Source organism: Rhinatrema bivittatum, chromosome 1 (genome assembly GCF_901001135.1).
Source record: "Rhinatrema bivittatum chromosome 1, aRhiBiv1.1, whole genome shotgun sequence".
Lineage (NCBI taxonomy): Eukaryota > Metazoa > Chordata > Amphibia > Gymnophiona > Rhinatrematidae > Rhinatrema > Rhinatrema bivittatum.
In genome coordinates, this window is record NC_042615.1 from 708,014,971 (window position 1) to 708,029,812 (window position 14,842).

Sequence of the window (14,842 nt, forward strand, 5' to 3'; positions counted from 1 at the left end):
TTCAATTTTAAACCAGAAAATGACCCAAAGGTCTGGATAATGTGCAATAAAGCAGGTATAGAGGACTTAGCATTGGACACCAGCATTAACATGTCGTCTGCAAAAAGCATCATTTTCTGCTCTATTTTCCCAGTAGTCACACCTGGCACATCAACCGACCCTTTGATCATATGAATAAGGGGCTCTAAAGAGAGAATATAAAGAAGGGGCGACAGGGGACAACCTTGTCGGGTGCCCCTGCCCAAAGAAAAAATGGATGAAGTAGAGTTATTAAGGCATATAAACGCCTTGGGGTCTTTATAAAGTATCATAATGGCGTTAAGAAAGGAGCCAGTAATCCCAAACTTCTGTAGGGCAGTGAATAAATATGACCACGCTACCCGGTCAAACGCTTTTTCAGTGTCAAAGCTGACCAACAAGGGATCCGGCGTGTCTTGATGTCGACAGCTATCCAAGGCCACTAACAGCCTTCTAATGTTAGAAAGCGGTCTCCGTCCCTGTACAAACCCGGTCTGTTCAGGTGAAATTAAATCAGGTAGTATAAACTTGAGTCTATTTGCTAGAATTTTTGCAAAAATTTTTACATCCTGATTCAGGAGCGAAATTGGTCTGTAAGAACCAGGGTCTGTAGGGTCCCGACCAGGTTTGGGTAAGAATGGTAATAGCTGCCACCTTCATTGTGTCAGGGAGGACATTATGGGAAATCATATGATTAAATAAGTCAGTGAGAGAAGGGACAACATGAGTCACTATTGATTTATAAAACAATGAATTTATACCATCCGGTCCTGGAGACTTGTGTAATTTGAGGTCAGCTATTACCTTAGTGATTTCAATGGGGGTAATAGGTCTATTCAAGCTGTCCCGTTGTTGACTCGAAATTTGGGGTAAGGATAGGTTCTCCAAGAAACTAGTCTGGTTATCTATATGTGGCTCCTCAGCAGAGTATAGAGATCTGTAAAAATCATGGAATATCTGACCTATTTCAGGCGTGGAGACTGCCAGAGTGCCATCAGAGCGCTTAATTGAAGTTATATATTTAGATGTCTGTTTGGCTTTTGTTAAGCGGGCCAATAGTCGACCCGGTTTGTCGCCATGCTCAAACAATCGATGTTTAAAAGCAAACATACTGCCTGTCGCTTTTTTGTGGATTAAATCATTAAGAAGTTTCTGCGTTTGTCGGAACCTATCACGCCACAAGGTATTATTATGTGTATTCCACTGCTTTTTACAATAAGCGAGTTTGGATTCCAAATCTAAAATTTGTTTGTTTTGATTCCGTTTGTATTGGATGACATACTTTAAAATGTCTCCTCGAAGAACAGCTTTCGCCGCCTCCCAGAAGAGCTGTGGCTGATCTTTATGAATCTGATTAAATTCTTCATAATGTAGCCACCGTTTCTCCAAAAACTGCGCAAAGTCTTTATCTGTGGCCAACCACTCAGGCATTCTCCACTGAAAAAGAGAGGGTAAAGTGGAGGCAGAACCCATCACACAACTGACCGGACAATGATCCGATATCACTAGTGGACAAATTTCAGAACTATCTAGCAACGAAAACAAAGATTCAGAGAGCAATATATAATCTATTCTGGTCTTTGTAGAATGTGCCCTAGCGTAATGGGTATAATCCCGTTCCAGAGGGTGGAGGGCTCTCCAGCCATCCACTAAATGTAAATTAGAACACAAAAAAGACAGACCTTTATCAGGGCCCATATCCGAAATTGGACTATTAGAGCTTCTGTCTAGTGCAGAGTCTAGGAGACAGTTAAAGTCGCCTGCTACTATCAAGGACTGTGGACCAAAATCAAGGAGTTTAGCAACTAAAGTGGTGAAAAAGGAATGTTGATATTTATTAGGGCCATAAATCGAGGCCAACGTGATTAATTTCCCAAAAAGATATCCCTGAATAATCACAATACGTCCCTCTTCGTCCTTCCATTGAGATGTCAGTTGGAAAGGAATAGACTTATGAATCAGAATGGCTACGCCATTACGCTTATGTGTGCCTGAAGAGAAATAAATTTGATTAAATCCTTTTTTATGGTTAAGCTTGAGATGTTCTTTGTCTAACATATGGGTTTCTTGTAAGAAAATAATATCTCCCTTAGACTTATGACAATGTGCTAACACTTTTTCCCGCTTGATAGGCGAGCCCATGCCTGCCACATTCCAAGTAAGAAATTTAGTTTTTGGAATCATGAGGTAAGGTCAGGTGGTAAAAATGACCTCCGTTCATATGCAATATAGTAAGACCAGGAATAAAGGGATCCCGCAAGAAAAATAAACCCTGGTAACAGAAACAGGCAACAGAGCCCTTGTAATAGGAAAAACATAATGGAAATTAAACTCATGACATGCCTCAAACCATCCAGCATTAAAAATAACATAAAAAACAAGTAAATAACAATCCCCTCGATAAGGTGCTGACCCTCCCCCCCTGCCCTCCCCCACCCTCCCAGCAATATCCAAGTCATGCTCTTTAGACAGAGCAGGAGCCATTATTGTGTGTGTTCCGGTGTCAGGCCTAAATGGTAGTTAGAGTGCCACATTACATTGCTATCAAGTGCCTTCAAGTCCCAGCATATCAAACAAAACCGCTTGCATAGTCAGCAACAGTAAAAGAAAAATCACTAGGGCGGCATAAAATGAAACCTCCATCTGAAACAGCAAATCCTGTAGTCCATCACTCCGGATCATGTGGAAGGAGGCTTTGGACAAATTTTTGCGCTTCCGGCAGAGTCTCAAGTACCTTAGCTTGCCCGTTGTTCCAGATACGGAGTTTTGCCGGGTATTGCAATGAAAACCGTATCTGCTTCTCAGCCAACCTTGTACAAATAGGGCTAAATTCTTTTCGCTTGGCGGCAACGCGGGCAGAGAAATCTTGGAAGATACGCACCTGCACATTTTGCATTTGCAAATTCGGGGTCTTACGAGAAAGTTGCCAAATTCGCTGTTTATCAGCATAATTAAAGATTCGGGCAATGACCACCCGGGGACGGCTATTTTGCGCCGAACATGCACCGAGGCGGTGGGCCCTCTCAATTTGGAATGACGTCAGCTCCTGGTCCTGTAAGGCCTCCGGAATCCATTTCGCCAAATATGCAGCCAAATCGCTATCAGCAACTGATTCAGGGACGCCAACAAAGCGTAAGTTATTGCGACGCAAGCGGTTCTCAAGCTCGTCGAGCTTATCCTCATGAGAACGAATTAGCTGCTCCATCTTGTGAAGTTTACCTTCCGCCGCCAAGGCCCCGTCTTCAGTCGCAGACATTCGCAGTTCCAGGTTATCGACACGAGGAGGGAGTTCCAGAAGTGCTGCTTGCATAGTATTCAATTGGTCCGAAATCTTGTCAAGTTTAATCGCCAGAGCTTCATTTACTGCAGAGGTCACCGCTGCTGTTATCGCCGTCAAAGCCGAATCGTCAGTCAGTGCAGAGGGCCCTTTGTCAGGTCCGGCGGCCATCTTGTCTTCAGCAGGTTTCGTTTTTTCCTTATCTTTTTTGGCCAGTTTAGCAGGCATGGTTGCTGGCGATTTATGCATATATCGATCGATATTCATAAGCCCCGTCTCTGTAGCCGGTCGTAGGTCCAAAATGTGCGCGGATGAAGGTTGATATAGTCAGATTCAGCGGCCTGCCACCTGGAGCCGAGCTAGGTGCGACCAGCCCAGATCACCACATCACGTGACTCCTCACATCCTCCCTTTTTAAACAGGAAAGGTTCTAATCTCCCTCTTCTATTCTTTGTTGTTTAAGGAAACAAAAAAATTCTCTAACACTAACTGGGCTTCCACTGGTTGAAGGACCCTCTGAGCTAGAGTTGGAAGATAGACATCCTCTTTAGAGACAGATTGGCTCATCCTCATTCAGTGCTGCCAGTAAAGCAGAACTCGGCACTATACCTTACTGCACAGATGGCCTACTCTAAGATATTTTGTTCTGGCTGCTTCCATAACTCCTGTTGATTAGCATATCATTCCAAAGATGGCAATGGCTCTGCTGCGCTTTGGTAGGAACAGCAAGATTCTTGGACATCTGCAGCATCAATGGTGCCTTGGATGTCTGCATCGAGTATATGGAAGGCTCCCTTGAGCTCCATGCTGATGACACGGATGGCATCCTGGTATGAGAAAAATAGACGATTCGATAATATGGGGATTTTACACACTAGGAACGAAGATGGCACTTGCGCCACTTAGGCAAGGTCCTGCCTAGGTGTCGAGGAGCGACCTGCTGTTGTCGAGCCCTGCTCCAATAGTGCTACCCTCTTCTTCAGATCTGAGGGGTGAATTTGTACCAGTTTGATGTTTTTCTAAGCTCTTCCTCCGGCATCACAGGCTTCTGTGCCATACTCAACACCTATCCTGAAGTTAAAGGCTGGCACCATGGGGAAATTGGGGGGGAGGGGGGTCTTCCCTTGCTAGTGGCATCAAGAGGGGAATGCTTCTTGCCTTGATTTCTTGCACCCAATTACGCTTTGCTCCTTGATGAGGAGCAGCTCAGTCTTGCGCCAAGGCTTAGGACCTTTACCTCACTGGCATCTTTCACAGTGTCTTCATTTTCCAGGCATGCTACTCCTGCACTCTGGATAACGTGACTACAGCTATAGCAGTTTGAAGAGTTGTGGCAGGGCCAAAATAGTAGTAGCAGAAAAAGTGTGTCTCGTGATGGACATCTGGCACCCACAGATACAGGCTGTGAACTCATTCACCATGGGCTTTTAGGCCTTGGGCTTCTCTGTATTTCTCAACATTGTCTTTTCTTTACTAATTTGAACTTAAAAGTTCTATTTCAGGAGTTGCCAAGGCAGCGGCAGAAAAAATATTCAAGCAACAACACAGTTCAAGGCATTATGCTTGAAAAAAAAGCAAAATGTAGAGAGAGAGACTGGCGCAAACAGGAAAGGTGGAGTAAAATATTCACACACACAAAATCATACAGTACAGGGAGAGGTTGTGTGATGGATGAATCTATCTGTTCAAAGGCTCAGGAGAAAAAAATCTTTGCAACGATTCAATTCAATTCTTAGATGAACAATTTATTAATTAAACTTCATAGAAGGTGCAGGGACCCTATAAGCGCTAAAAGCTCTAAAACTGATTTGTATGTTCAGTCTTTTCCTGAGTAAATAAATGCTTTTACTAATTCTACAGAGATCCTGCAGTTGAAACTTTTCAAGTATACAGTCCTTCTTTATCCTCTTATACAGTGACTGATCCTGATTAGAGGTAGGAATTTCAGGTGAATCCGCTTAGTAGGTAAAACATTCCCTAATATTTTTGGAATAATAGACATAAGGTAAGTGAAGGATGAGAGGAAAAGAACAGTAAAATGTTTACATGTCAGGAGGCAATCTGGAGAGATCTCCCTTCTGTTTCGGGAGGTTGGCTGGAGGATTGTGATCAAGGGCCTCTTCCACCTGAGACCTGCTGCACCGTGGGACCTTCCCCAACCCCGATGATGTCATCATCGAGGGACTGAGGAGCCAATAAAATCTGAGAGGCTGAGGCACGCAGCTGAATCCGCGCACCAAAGGGGCGCATCCCTTGTTGTGTTTCTGAACAGTTTTTTCCTGGAAGATACATGGGCAGGAAGAGGAAGACCAAAATTTTGACATCATCTCTTGGTTCATCAGTCGTGAGAGGCCCCATGGACTCTCATGTGGCTTGAAGGGAGAGTCAATTATGAGAAATTCTATTCCTGAGATTTCTTTTTTTATCGGGGTCCTTAGAGAGTCCTAGCCAACAGCCATTATCTCACACTGTTCCAGGTTCTTCTGAAGCTAACTCTCAGATTTTACAACAAAATTCAGACCCGGTGACTGTTACTCCACAATCTGGCATGGCGAAAACTACTGGGCAACTGGGAGCTCAAGGGGAGCCTGGACCTCATCAGTTAAGGGTGACATTTCAATCTGTAAGTTTTGGCTCGCAGCTTCTTGACCCCCAGAATGTGACTCTAGCTGATGTGTGGAAGTTACTCAAAAATATGGAGAAGTCATTATCTTATTCTATATCCCAGTTTGGTAATTTTTCTGTTGAAACTAAGAGTATCCTTGAAGATCATTGTGACGGGGTCACTATGCTAGACTAGATAGGAAGAATAAAGCTAGGAACCAAAGATTCAAGGGAAGGGGGGGGGGGAAGGAAAATACAGCAACACCAGGCAAGAGACGTCCCTTGGTTCCTTCCCCCGGATGTTACAAGGACAGAAGAAGCACAGGTGTGGGAGATTAAGGGTGGGACTTCCCTGGAGCCAATCAGCTGGCAGAGGAGGAGGAGTTTCCACAGGATAAAAAGGACTCCCTAGTAGAGCAGTCTGAGTCTCCTGCAGGGGGGACCGAGGAAGAAGGATCGGATTTCCTGTCTGCTCTGGGAGATGGCGATGCTGGACATTCCCCAACCGTGTGAAGGACTGCCGCAACTATCACAGAGAAGGTGAGCGCGGGGACTTCTGTTGTTGGACGTACAACAAGGATACTTTGCCTGGAGGACTGCCGGTGGGTGGCTGTACCTCTAGGGAAGGGTTGAGGTCCCAGAGGTACGGAGGGAGGTGGCAGTTAGGCCCAGTGGGGCCGGACTTTTGAACTATGGACTTTGAGAGGGACGTCTGAAGCCAGTGGTTGGAAAGTGAGTTGCTGGCTCAGTGGGGAAGGCATCTGCCTTCCATCCAGGTGGTGAGGGTTAAAATCCCACCTGGGGACTTTTAAGATAAATGCGTTTAAACTGCTATTTGAGTTTCCAAGGGACCAGGGAAGCTCGGTCAAGGTTTGGACTCGGGAACGGACGCAAGCAGACGGTGTACGGACCATGGAAAGCATCACAAATGGGGGCAGCAGTGGGATTGCTGACAATTGCCAGGAGAGGAACCGAAGTGACTGGAGGGACTGTTGGCCAGAGACAAGGAATAGAGTATCCAGCTCGAGGCGTATTTCAGCGGCCCTGGGAGGTAAGGGTACCTAAAGAGGGCGCTGATGGATTGGACAAGGCTGGAGGGTGAAACAGAACTGTAGAGGGAAAAGGGAAAAAGGGTAGCACACTTGGGTTTTGTTTGTGTTCCCTTTGCAGACACCATGGCATCCGAGGAACTGCTGAAATGGGTGGTCGAGACAATGCAGGCACAGCAGGCGGTTATGGACCAGCTGGTGCAACAGATGCTCGAGCAACAAACTCGCCAACATCAGGTCATGCTACGGATGATGGATGGACTCACCCAAGGTTTTACCAGGTGGACCCTCTGGGGAAAAGAAGGGTTACCTGAGAGGGAGGACTGCACTGCATATCTAGGCCAGAAGGAAGAGGAGCTGCAGGTCATGAGGGTGAGAATTGATGCAGCAGCTGTGGGGAAAGTTCAAGCCCAATCAGGGAGGTCAGCGCCAGAATCCGGTATCAGAGGTACTTCTGAGGAATCACATACACGTGGGTGGAAGGATGGACAGCCAGGTAGAGTGGCTGGGGAATCCAGGCTCCTAGGTTCAGAGGAGGGACCAGGTAAAGGAGAGGCTGGACAGCCAGGTGAAATGGCTGGGGAATCCAGGCCCCTAGGTTCAAAGGAGGGACCAGGTAAAGGGGAGGATGGACAGATAGGGGAAGAGTTTGAGGAAGAGTGGCAGTCTGACTGGGTAGGAAAACTGGAAAGGGAGACGACAGAGAAGGTAAAACAGCTGGAAAAGAATCTAGAGGGGGTTTCTAGAGAAGCGACCCAAGGACTAGATAAAATGCAGAGGGACCCGGATAGTCAATGGGGACAGGTCTGGCGAAAGATTCAGTGCAGGAAGTATAGGAAGAGTGCTCCCATGTATAAACACTGGCCCAGAAAAGGAAGGGGCTGGTGGGTGTTTGAAAGGAAGAAATTTTGGGGACTTAGAAATGCCGGTTCCTAGTTAGGGAGGTGGTAGGAGTCTCACCAGAGGGCGAGACTCCTAGAAAAGGGGGGAGGTATGTGACGGGGTCACTATGCTAGACTAGATAGGAAGAATAAAGCTAGGAACCAAAGATTCAAGGGAAGGGGGGGGCGGAAGGAAAATACAGCAACACCAGGCAAGAGACGTCCCTTGGTTCCTTCCCCTGGATGTTACAAGGACAGAAGAACCACAGGTGTGGGAGGTTAAGGGTGGGACTTCCCTGGAGCCAATCAGCTGGCAGAGGAGGAGGAGTTTCCACAGGATAAAAAGGACTCCCTAGTAGAGCAGTCTGAGTCTCCTGCGGGGGGACCGAGGAAGAAGGATCGGATTTCCTGTCTGCTCTGGGAGATGGCGATGCTGGACATTCCCCAACCGTGTGAAGGACTGCCGCAACTATCACAGAGAAGGTGAGCGCGGGGACTTCTGTTGTTGGACGTACAACAAGGATACTTTGCCTGGAGGACTGCCGGTGGGTGGCTGTACCTCTGGGGAAGGGTTGAGGTCCCAGAGGTACGGAGGGAGGTGGCAGTTAGGCCCAGTGGGGCCGGACTTTTGAACTATGGACTTTGAGAGAGACTTCTGAAGCCAGTGGTTGGAAAGTGAGTTGCTGGCTCAGTGGGGAAGGCATCTGCCTTCTATCCAGGTGGTGAGGGTTCAAATCCCACCTGGGGACTTTTAAGATAAATGCGTTTAAACTGCTATTTGAGTTTCCAAGGGACCAGGGAAGCTCGGTCAAGGTTTGGACTCGGGAACGGACGCAAGCAGACGGTGTATGGACCAGGGAAAGCGTCACAATCATTGAAAACGTTTAATCAATTTAGAGCCACTTCAAAGTCTAGAAGCCACTTCAAAGTCTATAACATCTCAAATAGTGTCTTTACAGTTATTTAATACCTCCTTTATAAAGGCTAGTTTAATGTTAAAAAAACTCGAAAATTAGATACATATATGGAATCTTCGTTTTCTAAATTTTCCTATTTCAAGGTTATTATCAGCTACTGAATTGTTTAAAAAATATATTGGTGAAGTCAGTAAAAGAAATGGCTATTTCTAAAATGTATTATATTCCTAGGTTTAAGGATTAGGTCAGAAGGATGGGAAGAGAAGTTGGACATTTTGCAAGGGGATAGTCCTAATTTGACCACCTTTGGCTTCCATTGATGATATACCCACCAGGGCCACACTCTTGGTATCATTTTGTAGTGAACAAGATAAAAACTTGGTGTTTCAGAAATATTTTAAAAATAAAGATGTTCTTTTTTGTGGTCAAAAAAATTCAAGTATTTCCTGGTGTTGCTAGAAGCACTCAGTTGAGGAGGAAACAATTTCTGTTATTAAAATCAAGAGTATTATCCCTGTGGGCAGTATTTTTTCCTAAACTTCGTCTGCAAATGTCTGGTTAAGTACCAGAAGAATAAGTTCATATTTCAAGATCCTTCCCATCTAGAGACATTTCTTGTGGATAAGGGGACTTGATGTGTAATATATTATGATTGCTGTGTGAGGAATACACGGTATTTAGCTTAATTTTCTCTCATTATTGTAATTGTTACAGATTTTATTTTGACTTTTAGGTTTTGCTTGATAAGCCTCCCATAAGACTTGGGGACTATTCTATTGAAATATCTTAATGGGTGTATATGGATAATGTGTTAATATTGCTTGATATTACAACATTTGTTTGCTCTATGGATAGTTTCAATATATTTAGTTAAAATCCAATAAAACAATGTAAAAAATGTCTTCATGTCTGCAGTATTCTGACAAACATTATGTAAGCCTCATGGTTAACTTGTGATCAGCTGTCTATTTAAAGGAGGAAAATTACCTGATTTCGGGTTTAGCTACAGTTTGATAAAAGAACTTGGAATTTGCTATATCCAGTACACTGGCAGAGAAACCTCCAAAAAGTAAGTCCATCTTGTTGCAGGACCTGGGGAATTTGGACCATGGACTAAATGCCTGCCATGTCTTGTTGCTCAAAAAAATAATAATAATGAAATAATAAATATTTAAAATGTGTGATATTACAAATTTAATATCAATAAAGGCATATTTACAATAAAATCAATCACAATTAGCATAATGATGGATCCAATAAACCCAAAATGGCCATGTTTCGACAAGATGTATGCTTCAGGGGTGATTATATATTTGATCGTCCTTATTCCCACCTAGCAAAGAGGAAAAGAGGCTGACCACTTGACCAAAAATAAGCTTACAAGTCACAAACCTAAAAACAGCTGTAAAAATTCCAAGGCACCCTAAGAGGTACCAGAAATGGCAAATTGAAAATTTTTCCTTACTTATTTACAAACAGAAAACACAGCTCACAGTGGAAAGTCTGCAGCATTCACCATAGGTTTGTGCTAATTTTATGTTTGATTTTATTGTAAATAAGCCTTGATTGATATTAAATTTGTAATATCTTATCACACATTTTAAATATTATTTTATTTTATGATTTATTTTTTTGTGTACCGCTCTTGTTGTTTTCATATTTATTTGTGTGGTTCAATTACCTGTCTATTTTTAATGTCTTGTTGTTCTACAAAAATGTAATCACATACTTGTGGTACAGAAACAAATTCTGGGGCGCCTGGAACAGAGATTAAAGTTGATGTGTGGGTCTGCTGTAATAAGGATCTTAAAAAGAGACAGCAGACACACCCACAAGAAAAATGTATTCTGACGGAAGATTCCATAGTGAAGGGTGCAAAATAAGGAAATAACCATGGGGAAAACACAGTAGCCCAGATAAACTTTGCAACAGTATTTTCAGTGGAATGAAATCATTAATAGAATAAAATACTAAAATCCTATTTTTTTTCCCCCAGAGTTTAATTTTTTAGCATGGTAGATCAATTCTTTCAGCATAAATGATTACCTGATGTTCTCGAGAAGCACCTTTCTTTGGTGCCTGTTTCCTTCGTTCCTCATACTTTTGTTTTTCTTTGAGATATTCTGCAACAACGATATTTGTAGTTTCTTCCTCTAGACAAAAAGATTATATTTAACAAAATGCACGTTAGTTTTCATGGAAACACTGTTTTAACTATACAGAATACCATAATGCTAAATAAATTATAATTATATTTTAGAAATATAAAAATTCTGGGCATAGTGCTGCATGCTGCAGGAAATGAGTTCAAATCTCCAATCTCCTTTTTTGAAGGGAGTTACTGAAGTATGGACAAATCTCAGATGTGGTGCACTTGAGCATGGAGTGGGGGGAGGGAAGTCAGCAGCTGCTACTATGGCTAACCCTGCTGCCAAAAGAGCAGTAGGAGATTACATATTGTAAAAAATGTTCTCCAAATTTTTGGCCACTAATGGATCCAATGTTATTTACCAGGAAGACTGGTTGTGGGGGGAGGGGAAGTGTTAAAGATAGGAAAACACTTAATCTGCTATAGCATGGGAAAACATGTCATACACTATAATGTGGAAAGTAACTAAATTTATTAAATATTCTAGCAAAGACTGAAATATTCAAAAAACTTAATTTATAGATGAATAAGTTATTATTTAATCATAATCATGAAGTGATGGCCTTTGAAAAAATGTTAATGGTAGTGGATATATTTGTAGAACAAACTGTAAATAGTCTAAAACTATACCAACAAAGACCCTAAATTGGCAATAATTTGCATGAAGTTAAATTATTTGATCAATCTAAGTCAGAGGTCTATGGTAATGACCTGATTCAGGAAAAATCAGCAGAACAGCTGAAATGGAGAAATTAGTTCTTGCCTGAATTTTCTTTCCTTGAGTCCAGCCAGATCAGTCCAGACGCATGGTTTATGCCTCCCAACCAGCAGATGGAGACAGAAACTAACAGGTTTGCTGACCTCAGCCTGCCAGTATTCTAACAAGTTAAGATAAGTTTAAATAAACTAAACTTTCCGTCACCCTCAAGCAAAAACCAAAGTGCTTCCAAGGGAGAAACAAACAAACAAACAAGAAACTGAATAGATATAAACCTTAACAAGGAATTGCCTTGACATCCAGCATGCCAACTAGTACACACAAGCAATTATTTTGAAAATGAATCGAGAAAGATCAAGGAGAATCCTGGAGGATCAGGATGGACTCAAGGAAAAGAAATTATCCAGAAAAAAACACATTTTTCCTTCTTCTATATCCAGCCAGATTAGTCCAGATGCATGGGATGTACCCAAGCTATCCCTCTACTGGATGGGATACTACCAAGCCTGCTTTCAAGGCTTTTGAAACAAAAGAAGACTTTTCCTGGCTTGAATATCGAGACAACAGCACTTTGAATAAGTATGCAAGGAAGATCAGGTTGCCACTCCACAAATCTCCAGGGGCAACACTAAGTAAAATTCTGCTCATCAAGCTGCCTGTGTCCTATTAGAGTACACCCTCAATTTCTTGGAAAGTGACAATCCCTTGGATATGTAAGCCTCCCCCATCACTTCATTACTCTAACAAGCTATCAACAACTTTTAAGCTGTTCTGACCCTTCTAGAACCACAAAACTGAACAAATGATACTCCAAGGCTATAAAACTATTAATGATCTTTAATTAAAGCAGAATAACTCTCCTAATATTTAAATAACAAAATTGAGCATACTCTTCTCCACCTTTGAAAGGACATACCATCTGGTTAAGATAAAAAAAAAAAAAAGTAAAACCATCTTAGGAAGGAACCATGACAATCCATACTGCCTGGTCTGAAGGACCCAAAAAAGGGATTTCTATATAATAGACCTTGCAGCTCCGAAATTCATCTGGTGGAACAGAATACTACCAGAAAACAGTTCCTTAAGAGTAAGCAGCTTAAGCAACACCTCTCTTAGAGGCTCAAAAGGATGACCAACCAGGTATAACACTACATTCCAATTTCAGGGAGGTACTGATTCTCTTACATTTGGATGAGACGATAAAGGGTTGCCCATCAACCGGCCAATGTAACAGGCAACAGCCGTTACCTGCACCTTGGTGAGTTAAGGGCCAACTCTTATCTAATCCCATTCTGCAGGAATTCAATGATAACAAGCACTGAAGCTCCTCTAGTAAAGATCTTCCTACAAACAATTTCCAGATTCTTACATATGTCAAGGATGTGAAAACATTCTTGCATCACAAAAGGGTTATGTATAACTTTCTGAGAACATCCCCTCTCTGAAAGGTAAGCCCTCTCAAGGGTCAAGCTGAAAGACAAAACCGAGAAGAATCCTTGTGAACCACTAGCCCCTGAATAGCAGGCCTGTCCTAAGCAACAATTGCAAATGAGGGCTGGCATTCTCACTAGATCTGCATACTAAGAAAGCCTTGGTCAGTTGGGAGCTATCAATACCACCAGCCTCTAATGCCTTGAAATCTTCTGCAAGATTCTGCCCACCAGAAGCCACAGAGGGAACTCTGAACTGGCTAGTCTTGAATCAGTGCATTCAAACGCTTCTTCGGCTGAAGATCTTAACCCCTATGCATTTTTGCTGACTGCCAACAAATCTGTCACTGATTTTCCAAATTTGAAAACAGTCTGGCAGAATGTCTAGTGAGATAGACTATCCTCCAAGGTAGAGTTTATTACAACTAAGGACGTCCGTTTATGCGTTCTATGCTTGCTATACGAGTGGCAGAGAGTCCTTTTATATGTTTCTCTGCTCAAACAAACCGCAGATCTATCTCTTTTGCCACATGCAGATACCTGATACTGCGTCGGAGAATCATGTAGGCCACATTGGCTGATAAGGCCCTGATTGCCTGACCCTGATGAACTGAAGCAAACTAAGAATGCCTTGCAAGTATGTCGCTGAGAGGAAATGTTGTAAATGTTGAGGTCCTCCTGATGCAGGAAATAAATTCCAAAACAAGGATTGTGTCAGGGTTGTTAGAAGCTTAAACTGAAAACACAGTAGCTAAGTCACTTTTTGATATTTTGTGTGTAAAGATTAAAAAAGAGGGGGCAAGATAGCGGCGTAGCCAGACACGCAGTCGTTGAGCTCCAATTTCCGCAAAAGATTTCAGCAAAAATGCCAGCAAAAAGGAAAGGAAAACTTCGGATTTTCCCTTCTGAATCCGAAGTAATGACTACTCAACGCCTTATTACATCCTACGTACCTGGAAGAGCCATTGAAATGGGAGAAGAAGGCTCCGTTGCAGATTTCACTGAGGAAGCGGTGATTCTGCCTGGAGAGGTTACTCTTTCTCCCCCTGATCAACGAAAACCCGAAATAACTCCACTTCCCGAGAGCCCTCTGGCAGACGAGTCGCAGGTCCATGACGCGGCAGATGCGACTCTGCCAGGAGGAGGTCAGAGGGCGGAAGGCGGCGACACCCCGAAGCAACTCTCAACGGGTCCTGAAACAGCATACAGCCAAGGGTTGACCGCGGCGATCCCGGCGTCTACCCCGACTTCGGAGAGGGAGGCAGAGAGGCTTGAAGGAGTGCCGAATGACCCTGAACGGGAAGGTTTGCTGGCGGGGCTATCTCCTGTGCAGAGAACGGGTGAGTCACTTTCTAGACCCCATTTTCGGATGCCAGAAAAGCCGGACAAAATAACTTTGGAGACAATCTGGGACATAACGGCTGCTCTGGTAAACTCAATCGGGGATTTCCAAGAAAATTTAGAAGCTACGGAAAATAAATTGGTGGTTTTCGATACACAGTTAAAAGAGATGAAACCAAGACTGGAAAAAGTGGAAATAGAGACTGGGAAAATCCAAGAGTGCAATGTAAAAATTATAAAGGATTTAAATGTAGTAACAAGAAGGTTGGAATTCTTAGAGAATTATTCTAGGCACATGAATCTAAGATTCCTAAACTTCCCAAAAATTATTGGGGAATTACCTTATATTACTTTGACGAAATATTTCAAAGAGGTTTTGAAATTTAAAGAAGGTGAAATGCCATCAATAAATAAATTGTATTTTTTACCTATAGCCTCTAGAAATAGAGAAAAACAAC

At 43.0% G+C, this 14,842-nt stretch overlaps 1 protein-coding gene across 4 annotated transcripts in view; it reads right to left on the reverse strand.

Annotated features, from left to right (window-relative positions):
• The window catches only part of CWC27 (CWC27 spliceosome associated cyclophilin), a 398,702-nt gene that overhangs the window by 190,894 nt on the left and 192,966 nt on the right, over window positions 1-14,842 (reverse strand). For all 4 annotated transcript variants that reach the window (XM_029576322.1, XM_029576298.1, XM_029576314.1 and 1 more), the window contains exon 12: window positions 10,793-10,899. In XM_029576322.1, coding sequence (XP_029432182.1) covers window positions 10,793-10,899 — 107 coding nt within the window. The remainder of the gene's footprint in view (window positions 1-10,792; window positions 10,900-14,842) is intronic.